At 44.1% G+C, this 14,003-nt stretch overlaps 1 protein-coding gene across 1 annotated transcript in view; it reads left to right on the forward strand.

The window, feature by feature from the left end:
• The first annotated feature begins 4,948 nt into the window (after positions 1-4,948).
• PTPN9 (protein tyrosine phosphatase non-receptor type 9) overlaps positions 4,949-14,003 on the forward strand; it is an 80,616-nt gene continuing 71,561 nt past the window's right edge. The window contains exon 1 of the mRNA XM_059912727.1: positions 4,949-5,197. Coding sequence (XP_059768710.1) covers positions 5,135-5,197 — 63 coding nt within the window. The 5' untranslated portion in view covers positions 4,949-5,134. The remainder of the gene's footprint in view (positions 5,198-14,003) is intronic.

Below are 14,003 nucleotides of genomic sequence, written 5' to 3' on the forward strand. Positions count from 1 at the left end.
TATTTTATTTATTTTATTTTTGGCTGTGTTGAGTCTTCGTTGCTGCGCGTGGGCTTTCTCTAGTTGCGGCGAGTGGGGGTTACTCTTCGTTGTAGTGTGCTGGCTTCTCATCGCGGTGGCTTCTCTTGTTGCGGAGCACGGGCTCTAGGCGCGCAGGCTTCAGTAGTTGTGGCACGCAGGCTTCGTTGCTCCGTGGCATGTGGGATCTTCCTTGACCAGGGCTCGAACCCGTGTCCCCTGCATTGGCAGGCGGATTCTTAACCTCTGCGCCGCCAGGGAAGTCTGGTTGTCTTCTTAATTCAGTCATTCAATACATATTTATGAAGGACCTGCGTACTAGGTTCTAGGCTCTAGGCACTGAGGGTACAGGGGCCTACAGATGTGGTTCCCGCCTTCCTGGCTAAGCAGGCAGACACTAGGCCAATGACATGGAAACACGTACACAATTACAAATTGTGATCAACTCTCTTTTAGAAAAACAAGATGGTGCTAGGAGAGAGTAACAAGGAGCAGTTCAGGGAGTAGTCAAGGAAGATCTTGCTGAGGAAGTGACTTTTGAGCTGAGACCTTAAGGATGAGTCAGATTTGTCTGGTGAAGGAGGTGGGAGGAAGGGGAGGATAAGCTTTCTAGACAGAGACCTGAAACCTATACTTTAAAAGCAAAAAACAAAAGTACAACCCATAACACCCCTCCCCCAAAGGGTCCCTCTTTGTAATTTATTTTCCACTTTCAGATTTCAGTTCATGTTAATTTAATAAAAATGTGATTGTCTGTCACCTATACACCCCCAACCCTACCCTAGCCTTCCTTCTGAGGTCCTGCAGCCAAGCATTCAAAAGTCCAGGGCTATGTCAATACATATGGATCTACCTTATATATATATTTTGAAGATCAAAACTTCAGCTATCTCATACTGCGATGGAGAGATTAGATGAATGAAACTCATTTAGAACAGTGTCTGGCACCTGGTAAGGATATAATAAGTGGAACTTATTAGTTCAGTGTATGTGTGTACCATGATTTATTTACTGAGTTTCTTATTGATGGGCCATTATATTGTTTCCAATCTTTTGTATTACAAATTGTTTTGCAATCTCTAAGATCTGATTGAGCAGGATGACAGTATCATTCTTGATTTTGTTAGTTCAAGCCTGCAGTTAAAGGCAAGACTTTGTACTCTGATTCTCCTAAGTTTTGCCACTCAGAGCAAATCCAGCCAGCCGCCTTGCACTTGGTTTTGTTCCCCACGCCTCTGCTCAAAAACTTCCAAACATTGTCCTGTTTGGACTGTGATAGGCAACAGTTCCAGAAAACTGTTCCCTTATACACCCACACGCCCACACACACAGCTGTGCCTCTGAAAACTCCGCTGAGTTCTCTCTCCTAGCTCATTCGGTTAAACCTCTCTCTTTTAAAATTTTCCTCACCCAATACCTGCACAAGGAGTCAGAATGCTTGGATTCAAGTTCTAGTTCAATACTAATTAATAAGCTGTGCAACACCAACCGCTGGCATCCTGAGGATCATTGGGCAAAACAAATGTAAAATTGTAAATAGTGGGTTGAGAGACTCCATCCTCTTCTGTGTCCACTCAGTGGTTTGTACTACTCAGGTTCTGCAATTTCTTACTCCAGCTTAGTCCTAGAGCCATTTGCCTGCTTAGGGAGAAAAACTAGATTTAAGTTACTATTTAAAAATTTTTTGGAAAAGTTTATACATCCACGTGCAAAATTTAAACATACATACACACAATGTTGTTAGAAGCCAAGATAGTGGTAACTCGAGTAATGACTGGGAGGGGACATAAGGAGGGCTTTGGAAAGTTGGGAATTTCTTGATCTGTGTGCTGGTTACATGGGTGTGTTTAGTTTATGAAATTCACCATGCTGTACACATATTTTCATCTTTCTGTATGTATATATATATATTTTTTAAATTAATTAATTTTTGGCTGTGTTGGGTCTTCGTTTCTGTGCGAGGGCTTTCTCTAGTTGCGGCAAGCGGGGGCCACTCTTCATCGCGGTGTGCGGGCCTCTCACTATCGCGGCCTCTCTTCTTGCGGAGCACAGGCTCCAGACGCGCAGGCTCAGTAGTTGTGGCTCACGGGCCTAGTTGCTCCGCGGCATGTGGGACCTTCCCAGACCAGGGCTCGAACCCGTGTCCCCTGCATTGGCAGGCAGATTCTCAACCACTGCACTACCAGGGAAGCCCCTGTATGTATATTATATGTTGTTGACTTAAAAAAAAAATGCGCAACGTGAGAGTTGCGAGTTAAGCTTTATTTGGGGCAAAATGAGGACTGCAGCTGGGGAGACAGCATCCCAGATAGCTCTGAGAAACTGCTCCAAAGAGGCAGGGGGGAAGGTCAGTATATATGTGATTTTGGTGAAGGGGGAGTACATGCAATCAAGCACATATTTTTTACAGAAGATTTCTGCTAGTCTCATACAGGTTACTGCTAGTCACGAGGAGCAGACGTCACCATGAAGGATTTTAGTGCTTTTCTAGATATAAGGAGATACAAGAATTGGGCTCATAAAATTGGCTCTTGAAAATATCTAACTATCTGAAGACCTGTTCTGCCAGTTTTTCCCAGAGCACGGAGTGCTTCATTTCTGCTCTCCACCTGAACTCCTTTCAGGGGGTGTTGAAAGTCAGCAGCGGCAGCAGCACATGATTTAATCCTTGTAGAGGTAGACGGCAAGTGCCAATGGAGAATGCCAATTTGTAGTTGACAATGTCAATAAAAAGTTTAAAAAAAACCTTAAAGGCACTTTCCTGGTGGCGTAGTGGTTAAGAATCCCCCTGCCAATGCAGGGGACACGGGTTCGATCCCTGGTCCGGGAAGGTCCCACATGCCCCAGAGCAACTAAGCCCATGCGCCACAACTACTAAGCCTACGCTCTAGCACCCGCGAGCCACAACTGCTAAGCCCACACGCCACAACAACTGAAGCCCCCGCGCCTAGAGTCCATGCTCCACAACAAGAGAGGCCACCGCAATGAGAAGCCCACGCACCGCAATGAAGACCCAACGCAGCCAAAAATAAATAAATAAATAAACACAAAAAAACCCCTTAAAATGTATAATTGACCATATAGGGAAAAGTCTCCCTCTTCCCTTCTGTTCCCTAGAATCCCAGTTCCCCTCCTGGGAGACAACCACTGCTATCTTTCTTGTGTATCCTCTCAAAGCTTTTCTATGTATAAATAAATTTACAAATACACATTCATTTTTTTCTCTATACAAATGACAGCATATTATACACACTATTTAGGTCTTGCTTTTTTTCCCTTAATAACATAGCTCAGGGATCATTCCATTCCTTACATGTGGAAGAGACCACTGTCTTGTTCATTGCTGTAAACTTAGTGCAGAGCCTAGTGCCTGGCATATAAACATACTTGCTAAATAGTCTTCCAGAGGAGCATCTGGTTACAATACTGAAACTATAACTCCTGTATGGGGTAATGAACTCAACCTAGAGTCAGCCTTATTGGTGTAAAGGATAAAGTAACCCACCTGAGATAGAAGCAGTACCAACCGCCAGGGGTTTCTTCTCTAACCAAGTGCAGCCTGAAGTTTCTATTGCAATGATGCAGAAATGAGGTGAGGTCAGAGGTTGCTTTTAAAGTCCTAGAAGGAGCATCAGAACTCAGGACATCTTCCTCAGTTGTCTGAAAACCTCTCCTGTGGGCCTAGGTCTGTGAGCTCTCCAGGCTTCAGCCTTTGGCACTAGCTGTGGCACTCATTTGTTAGTTGGGTCCCTTTTAGAGTATTTTTGGTCTGGAATGATGCAAAAACATGCCAGACCCAGCCCTGCCTTCCCAGTGCCCCCTCTACTCCCAAACTGACTCCCAAGACCATACTCCGTAAGACCCCCAAGCTCTTTGCCGCGCTCGCCTTAGTGAAAATCAAAGGCTTGCAAATGCTGCATGATTCCTGAAAGAGGTTCGAAATCCGATGCTGTTTTTCTGAGAGGCTAAAAGCCATAGGTGATGGATTACAGGATACCGCGGGCGAGGAGAGAGCGAGCTAGGGCCGCGAAAAGCTAGCTGACAGGGTCTGCTCCTTCCACCTGCGCATCCTGGACTTAGTAAGCAAGCTTTTCAGGGTCTTTCAGTCAGGAAGCGACGTGGAAATAGATGAGGATTGCGGGTTCCTCACAAGTAAGTGGTAGTAGCAAGTAACCCCAGGCCAGGTGCCCGTGGGCAGCTAGTTTTCAAACATATGCATTTTTTCCCTCCTCCACGGAGCTTAACCTCTTGAAACTCTTTCTTCCTTTTTTTCGCTCCCCGCTCCTGGAGTCGCCGAAGCCCCTCCTCCGCCCTGGTTCCTCTGGGTCTCCCCTCCCCCCGCCGGCCTCCCCCGCCCCCTCCTCTCGGCGTCCCCCTCCTCTAGCTCCGCTGCCCCCGCCCCCAGGCTCCTCTCTGTCTCCCCCTCCCGGACACCGTCCGCGCTCTGCCGGGCCCTCCTAGTCGCCTGTTTGTGAATGAGACGCTCAGTTTCTCAATGGAGCCGCGGGGGGCTCGGGCGGACGCAGTGCGGCCGCAGCGCTGGCCTTGAGCCGGGAGGGGGGCGCGTTTCCCTCGCTCCCTCCCTCCCTCCCGTCACCGCGGCTTTTGAGGAACGGGGCTGAGAGGCTGCAGCGCAGGTCGCAGGGCCCCGCATCCCCGAGGACTCCTGCAGGAGCCGGAGCGCCGCCGAGGAAGCTGGACGCCGAGGAGGCCGGCGGCCTTCCGAAAATTTCCCCCGCGGCCCTTCGTTCTGGGCTTAGAAAGTTCTCGATTTCACGTTTCCTTTTTTTAATCCCGATTAGCTCCTCGCCTGCACTATTTTTTTTTTTTTTTTCCGGGAGAGGTGGGGGAGTGTGAGGAACGGAACGAAGAAAATAAAAAAGGATTTCCGCCCAGAAGAGAGCGACAGTTCTGAGAGCTTTTTCTTAAGGAAACAGAAGCGGCGTTTGCGGCCGCTGCGGGCGCCGGGCCCCGCCGGCCTAGCTATGCGCGAGCCGGCCCTGGGCTGCTGAGGCGCGGGCACGCGGAAGCGGAGGCCCACCGCACCGGGCTCCCCGCGCTCCCGGGCGACTTCTGTCCGCCGGGCGGGGGCGGCGGCGGCGGCGGCGGTGGCGGGATGGAGCCCACGACCGCGCCCCAGCCCGACATGGCGCCGGAGCTGACCCCGGAGGAGGAGCAGGTAAGCGGGGCTGCGGCCGCGGCGGTGGGTGTGTCCGGACACCTCAGGCCTAGCCCGGCTGTGCTCTTCGCGGCCGGGGGTCCGCGGTGGCTTCCAACCCCCCGCCCCCGGCGGCCGCGCCCCAGGCCGTCAACCCCCGAAGCCGGGGGCGCTGCTGGTCGCTACTCCCGCTCCCGGCCTCTTCTGTCTGCTGCTTACCGGTCGCATATTGCCCCCTCCCCTTATTCCGGTGATGATTAAAGTTTCTCGAATTGGGGGCCTCCCTTTACCTCTGCCAACATCTCCCCGCCCCCGACGTTTGCAGAACACCTACTTTGCCTCCGGCCCTGCCACCCCTGTATGTGTTTTGCTTCATTCCGTGAGGGTTTGTGGTTTTTTAAAGGCAGGAAGAGCCCCACTTTGGGGGCTGGATTCCTGCGGGGACTGTCTCCCCTCCCCAGGACAGTGATAGGCACTGGGTCCATAGACGCCGTAGATTTTCAGACGAGCCCTTCGGGCTTCTTAGAGGGCTGTGGCCTACTTGGACAGATTCTGGAAGATCCAGGCCTTCTCAGGCTCCCGAAGTCCCTAGCCTTGACCGCCCTATTTAGCTCTCTGCCGCTGGGCGCATCCCCTCACCCCCACTTCCCTCCCCGCATCTCATCTCACTGTCTCCATCTTTCTGAAGCCTACATTGGGCTCCATTGTCCCTTAAAGCTTAAGACTTTCAGTTCCCAGAAGGAAGTGGTTTGTCGTGCCATTTGGGGGGCTTGGGTAAGGGAAGAGCTCAGGGCCTTTATAACTTTCCCTCGCCCACATTCCTGTTGGGGAGACATGGACCACTCCTTCTGAGGATGGTAGGAAAGTCTTGCTAGCTGAGATTGGAACCCTAAAGTCTTTTCGCTGTCTCTTCCTTGGCACTGCCCACACCCATGCTCAAATAAATATAGCCATGGTCTGATTTGTTTAAAAACAAAACAAACAATCAAAAAACCCCTAAAATAAGAAAAAGGTGAACTATGCTGGTAACCCATTTCAAGCTTGCCAGCCCTTGCTCCCAAGGACCACATTTGGTAGTACAGTGTCTAGTGTGGAAACAGTCTGGTTTTACAAACTAATATTGGTTAATGGGCTTAAGACCTGATTTTTAAAAAGCCCTTGACTTTTCTCCTCATTTGTGGAGATGACATTTTTCATATTTGGCTTCAGACCACAGTCTTTTCTTTTGACGCCTAGAGATAAAATCAGCATGGGGAAAAAAAAAAAATCTGCTGCTCTGTATAAGCAGTAGTAATATCCTGGTAACTGAAATTAATGTTAATAAAATGCTAGTCAGGGCCTAGTGCAAGCAGGTGGCCAAGGAGCCCACCTTGCCAAAATTAGGGAAATACTATCGGTACTTCAGCACTAAGGTGTGGTGGTGTTTGGTTGATTTTAAAGGGGCAAAACTCTTTCACTTCTTTTCCTAGGGCTAGTCAGATTTGAAGTTTTTATGTTTCTAAGACTTGAGGGCATCAGTATTCCACTATGAAAATGCCATTTGGGTGTGAATTAAAAAATTAAAACTGAGAAAAGTAAATATTAAAGTATTCATAGTATTGATAAAGTATTAGCTTTACTCTGTATATGTATATGTGTATATATATATACAACTGTGTTTAGTAAAAATGTTTTACATCGAATGAATGTGATGGGAATTAACAAGGACTGGATGGAAATAGTAAAATATATGTATATTAAGATCAAGAAGTTATGTGGGTTTTTTTTAACCATATGTTTTCCTACAAAATACCAAGTTTTCTACAGGCACTTCAAAATGTTGAAACACAAACATAAAAGCATAATTCCAATTGTGGTAATGCCTGATAAAATTTCATATTTTAGTTTAATATCACATGAGAGTACTCTTAACTGTTAAGATTTCTTTAAAATATCTAAATTAAACAGCAGCAAATGCATGTTAGTCTTATCAAAGTAGTTGTCATGGGAAATGACATATTCATTCCATAATGCTGCCTCACTGTTCAAACCAGTTTTAAAACTCATTTGGAGTTGATTTCAAAACTTGTGGCAGAATCTTTGAAATATCTTCAGTGTTGGAAAAATCTTGTAGATTTGAGAGTCAGTTTGATTTTTGGAAATAGAAAAAAATCTTTTGGAATCCTATTTCATGGGTAAAGTAGGGGATCAAACTGGATAACACAGTTTCAGACCCTTTGTGGGGTGTGTAAACTGCTTTAAAGATGTTTCTTCAGCAGATCCCTCTCAAATGGTACCTCTTTCTACACAGTCATGCAAATCATAAGCCCAAAAGTTTTCTTGGATACTTTGTTCTCCCTCAGCCCCTGTGTATTATACATCATCAGGTTTTCCTGAATATCTCCTGAATTCTTTGACTTTTTCCATCACCACCACCACCATTATCATCACCCTAGTTCAAGCTACTGTCATATCCTGACAGAATTTTTGTTTCCTACTTGATCCATCTGCATTCCTGCGAATCTGATTGCATCTTCCCTTTTGCCTACCTGCCCCCAAAATAAACATTCATAAAACCCTCAGTGGCTTTTCATCGCTCTTGGGATTGACAGCTCTTGAATGATTGTTACAGCTTTTGAATATGGTCTACAATGCCTCAGCCCTTGTGTGGTTTAGATCCCTAGCTAATTCTCACACTTCATCTTGCTCCAGGCACACTGGCCTTTTGGTCCTGCATTCTTGCCTGTTTCCTTCTGTTACAGGGTCTTTGCACAAGTTGCTTTCCTCTGTCTGGAAATACCCTCCACTGGTAACTCCCTCTTCATCCTTCAGCTCTCAGCTTTCACTTCCTCGGGAAGGCCATCCTTGATCTCCCCAGTTAGGTTAGATCTGCTGCTGGCTCTCAGAGTACCATGTACTGTCCTTTATATCACTTATCACAAGTTTACACTATTTGTATGATTGTATGACTGGAAGCTCCGTGAGGCTTGGAACTGTGTCTGCATTTGCTCACCATCATACGCACATTGCCGATCATAATGACTGGCACTCAATGGACGTTCGGGAAATACTTGTGGGATGAAGAGTAGTTCTATATGTGATTTGTACATAGACAGCGTCGTCTCCTTTCAGAGTGGCTTATAAAAATAAGGACGGGGGCTTCCCTGGTGGCGCAGTGGTTAAGAATCCGCCTGCCAATGCAGGGGACACGGGTTTGAGCCCTGGTCCGGGAAGATCCCACATGCCGCGGAGCAACTAAGCCCGTGTGCCACAACTACTGAGTCTGCACTCTGTAGCCCATGAGCCTGTGTGCTACAACTACTGAAGCCCGCGCGCCTAGAGCCTGTGCTCCGCAACAAGAGAAGCCACTGCAATGAGAAGCCCGCGCACCACAACAAAGAGTAGCCCTCGCTCGCCGCAACTAGAGAAAGCCCGCACGCAGCAATGAAGACCCAATGCAGCCAAAAATAAATAAATAAAATAATTAATTAAAAAAATAAGGATGTTTATTTTTATATATGTTTTGAAGGTCATCATTATTACTTCATAGTTTCATTTCCTATCTAATCATGTGTTGAACTGATATTATACCAAGTCCTTTGTAACTTATGATGTTTCTTGCCTTTATTTTTTCAGTTCTCAATATTATAAAGCCTACAGTTGAGGTCCAAGAAAAAAGTATGCTTTGCCTTTAAGAAGTTTACATGAATAACAACAGAGTAATAATAGTAATTGTTTCCTGTGCTCCTGCTTTGAATCAGGCTCTGTGCTGGGCATTTCACATACAGTTAATCCTCATAAGATTGGAATAATTATCTCACTTTGCAAACGAGAAAACTCAGACTGAGAGAAGGAAATTGCCCAAGTTCACATAGCTAGCAAGTGATAGAGCCAAGATTTCCACCCAGCTCTAGGTTATTCTGCCTCCACTGCAAATGTTCCCTCTATTACACTAACTACCTTACATCTCATGAAGCAATTAAACAGTTTAATAAGATGCCTACATGGGTGTATGATAACTAATTTTGTGGGTTTTGGTATTGATATGTGTGTTTGATTTTGATGATGCTTTTTTTAAAAATAAATTTATTTATTTATGGCTGCGTTGGGTCTTCGTTGCTGTGCAGGTTTCTCATTGCAGTGGCTTCTCTCATTGCAGAGTATGGGCTCTAGGCGCGCGGGCTTGAGTAGTTGTGGCTCGTGGGCTCTAGAGCGCAGGCTCAGTAGTTGTGGCGCACGGACTTAGTTGCTCCGCGGCATGTGGGATCTTCCCAGACCAGGGCTCGAATCTGTGTCCCCTGCATTGGCAGGCATATTCTTAACCACTGAACCACCAGGGAAGTCCTGATGATGCTTCTTAAAATATAATTTAAAAAATGCAGACAGGAAAAAATTTGGAAAACCTTTGCTCAGACCTGTTTATTGCTAGCAGAAACATATTGTACAGCCTGTGCAAGAAATTATGATGGAAATTACTCTTGGAAAAAATTTGTTCCTTAAGATAGAGTTGGCAACTCTCTGTTTTGAGGTGTGGTCACAATAAAAATTTATTTTTTAAAATGTGTCCTTTTTCTTTTGTATAAGAGAAATAACTATTCTTAGAGCCAAATATGAAGAATATTATTTCTCCAAACTGTAAAAACCAAGGTGTTTTTGTGTCAGGAATACATTCTTTTTTTGATATCTTTATGTGTGAATATAAAAGCCTTTCTTAATAGGTTGGCAAAATTGTAAATTTGCGAGTGTGAAGGGTAATTTCTACATTTCAGTACTCATCTTCATTCTTATTATGTTATTGTCTTAATTTTATTTTTCCAAAGCATATACTCACATTTGTAAATTGACCTGAAGTTGGTAATTTTATTAAATTTGCTAAATTATAATTAACTTGACCACCAGGGATAGTTAAGGGCGTCTTATTCATCTGTTCTATGTCCAAGTAACCTACAGAAAGTGGGGCACCTTGGGTTACGTCTATTTGGGGTAAGTTGTGAGGAGAACACCCTCTTTGCAATAAACCATAACAGAAAGACTTTTAGCTAGGATTATAAGGCTATTTGATGGAATATCTAAGGAATTATAGCCTTTTAGGGTCTTTTGGGTTTTCATGGATTTCCCAGTAATGACCGATAGGACAGGATAGTAGAGTAGCTTTCTAAAGTAGTTATGCTTTTATTCATATTTTCATTTTAGATGGTCTTAATATCTTACATAGTATTTCTATCACATTAAAAATAATTCATGAGTTTTTAAAAGTTGTTGTAACAAATAATCTACGAGTACTGATTTTCAAAGCCTCCAAAGAAAATTTTTATTTTAGAGTTCATGTTGTGTAGAGCTTATAGCATTGTTGTAAAGATTAATAAGCTAGTGCACATAGATAGTAATGCATTACATAGTAAGCACTCAGTTAAGTTAGCCATTATCATGATATTCTCTGTCTTTGAATAGTGAAAGATTTTAGAGCCAAGTTAGCTTAAACCAATCCCAAGGGGGGGAAAATATTCATTCATGCTGGGGACCATCGCTTAGCATGGATTTTTATGAATGCCAGAAAATAGTTATCTTGCAACTTCATAGTATAGTTTTCAAAAACCTAGTCTAATTCTGTGCCGTGGTTTGTGTTCTTATAACGGGATTTTCTAAAGTTAAAAATTCAACTGCCTTGCAGTGGATTTCAGAGATTTTTGGAATTTTTCCCAAGGGCAGGGGTTTTGTCCTGGTTCTTGTGGCCAAGAACTTCCCTTTTCCCACAGCCTCACATGTCCTGTGCTAAATGTCATCTGTCCCCCTGGAAGTAACCATACGTCAAAGACCAAATGATTCATAATGTTGAGGCCTTCCACAGAGGGGAAGGAGAGGAGGGATAGATGAAGAAGACTCATTCTTATCGTTATTGCCGGTGACTAAAGATATTGTAATTAGCAGTTAGGTGAAATCTCATTTGGATGTGAGAATTTTATTCTCTTAAAACTTCTGAACATATCAAGGGTCTTGGGCTTTAGGTGTGAATGTTAAAGAGACCTGGAGGTTTTCTCCAAGGAACCTGACCTCTAATACTTACTAATGAATTGAAAAGTAAGACAGACATCTGAAAAGGAGCTGAACTGTTTTACAGAGGTAAAAGTTAAAACTCATTGTAGATCAGTACATCTGAGTCTCATTTTATGACTTGTATACCTTTTTTGTGTTGGAAAAGACATAGTAATGTTGGAATACTCCAACTTTGATTTCTACATATTAAGACCCATTTTATAGCAGAATGGCTGGTCCACTGCAGTGTCAAGGTTAGATGTCATAACCCCTAACTCTGGTTATTTGTTCAGATACTTGGAAGTTCAGTGCAATTTCAGGCATTTCACACCAGTTTTATCATTCTGCCTTGATGTCTCAGACAATTAGGGGTACTTTCTTTTTCCAAATCAATCACTATCCTCCACCACCACCCCACCGTGTGCCTCCACACAAGAGATCCTTGGTTGGCCTTTCTGGACACTGGAATAGTCACTGTTTTTGTTTTTTTTTATGAAATTAAAAAAAAAATTTTTTTTAGTTTATTTTTCGCTGCGTCGGGTCTTTATTGCTGCGCGTGGGCTTTCTCTAGTTGCGGCGAGCGGGGGCTACTCTTCGTTGCGGTGTGCGGGCCTCGTTGCGGTGTGTGGGCTTCTCTTATTGCAGAGCACGGGCTCTAGGCATGTGGGCTTCAGTAGTTGCAGCAGGTGGGCTCAGTAGTTGTGGCTTGCGGGCTCTGGAGCGCAGGCTCAGTAGTTGTGGCAAACAGGTCTAGTTGCTCCACAGCACGTGGGATCTTTCCGGACCAGGAATCGAATCCACGTCCCCTGCATTGTCAGGTAGATTCTTAACCACTGCGCCACCAGGGAAGTCCCCTAATCACTGTTTTCTATTCCTCTTCCTCTGGAGTAGAGGCAGATATTCCTAGAACAGGTAGTTTAGCCTGCACTGTTTAGTGCTGAAGGGCCTGTACTTACTGGAATGAGCACTTTCATATATGATTTTGAAAAGGCTCATTAGAACCTAACTGAGATGGCCTGGGGTTGCGGGCTGGGAGTGGGAGGCTGGGAAGCTTCAGAGCGCATGGGAAGAGTTGTTTGTTTATTAAGGATTGGTTATCTCTTAGGTCTAGACTATAAAATGGTGAAACCAAAACGGTGGATTAGAGGTGACTTTTTCTTTAATTTCTGCTTCTGAGGAAAGTATTCCATTTTTTCTCTGGGAAAGACAGTTTCTGTTATATGTACTGGTTTTCTCTGGAATACCAAATCCATTCAAAACACACACGCACACTTCTTGTCTTTTTATCCAGCATGGGTGGCACAGATCTGACTAGCCTAATAGAATTATTATGAAACCAGAATTTATTCTCAGAATTGATGGGTAGATTCTAAAGAGAGCCATCCATGACTTTAGTACTGAAGTGTTTGGGGACATTAATCCATTAATTACTTTTTCATTGCTTGAACAACTGGCTAATCTTTACCTTTGCATTTGCTTTTCTATACCTCATTATTACACGATAGACATCATTATTAAAATCAGTCTTTTTAAAAATAGGTTTTTTATATTCTCTACAATGACCATATGTTTCTTTTATAATTAAAACGAATAACTTTTTGTAGAAAGTGCTGCATGCTCTATACAGGTTTAGTATTATACTATTAACTGGTGAGATCACAGTATTTAAGATTAATGCAAATCGGGCCTTTTTCTAAACAGAGCTATTTACAAGTGAAATCTAGGCCTTTGGGGAGATGATGGCAATAAGTCTTAGGTAAACTTCAGGAATCCCTGGCTTGCTTTGTGGCTCCAGGCATTTTAATTAATATTTTTGAGTCTGTTTTGTCTTCTTTCCTTAAGGAGCTTTTAGGAGACCTGCTGAATTTAAGTAAAATCCCTTATGGTTACAAAATGCTCAGTAGATATCTGCGATAATAGTATTCTTGCCCTCTATGCTACAGGAGACAATTTTTTTCAGATAAGAATAGGAGGAAAAATTAAGAATCCTACTTTGTAGCAGTGAAATAGAAGATTTCTCGGTAGTCTAAGACTTCTGACAGTTGCCATGCATGAATACTGTATCTAGAAGGTGGTGGTGAGGCTACCTGTGCTCATTTTTTTGTTTGTTTTAAATTTATTTTATTTATTTATTTTTGGCTGTGTTGGGTCCTCGTTGTGGTACACAGGCTTCTCATTGCAGTGGCTTCTCTTGTTGGCGGAGCACGGGCTCTAGGCGCGTGGGCTTCAGTAGTTGTGTCACACAGGCTCAGTAGTTGTGGCTCGCGGGCTCTAGAGCACAGGCTCAGTAGTTGTGGCGCACCGGCCTAGTTGCTCCGCGGCATGTGGGATCTTCCTGGACCAGGGCTGAAACCCGTCTCCCCTGCATTGGCAGGCAGATTCTTAACCCCTGGGCCACCAGGGAAGTCCCTACCTGTGCTCATTTTATGCTGTTAACACTTAATGAACTATCCATTGGTTCATTTGTTTATTTATTCTTCTAGGTTATAGATTTCTTCTTTAGGTGCACTGATTATCATCTTTTTTTTTTCAGATAAAACTTCAAATGGTCATCTGATGATCTAAAAATGACTCATATTTAGAGTGCAAAGAGTGACAGTTTATATCCTCTTCCATATCTTATTTGAACAGCCTTTGTGAAAAAAATTCTCATTCCACTGTTTATCTCAGTGGTTCTCAACCAGGGTGATTTTAAAACACACCCCCACCCAACATTTGTCAATGACTAGAGATACATTTGATTGTCACAGTTGGGGGGTGCTACTGGGATCTAGTGGGTAGAGGCCAATAATGCTGCCAAACATCTTATAATGGT

This window comes from Balaenoptera ricei, chromosome 2, assembly GCF_028023285.1.
Source record: "Balaenoptera ricei isolate mBalRic1 chromosome 2, mBalRic1.hap2, whole genome shotgun sequence".
Lineage (NCBI taxonomy): Eukaryota > Metazoa > Chordata > Mammalia > Artiodactyla > Balaenopteridae > Balaenoptera > Balaenoptera ricei.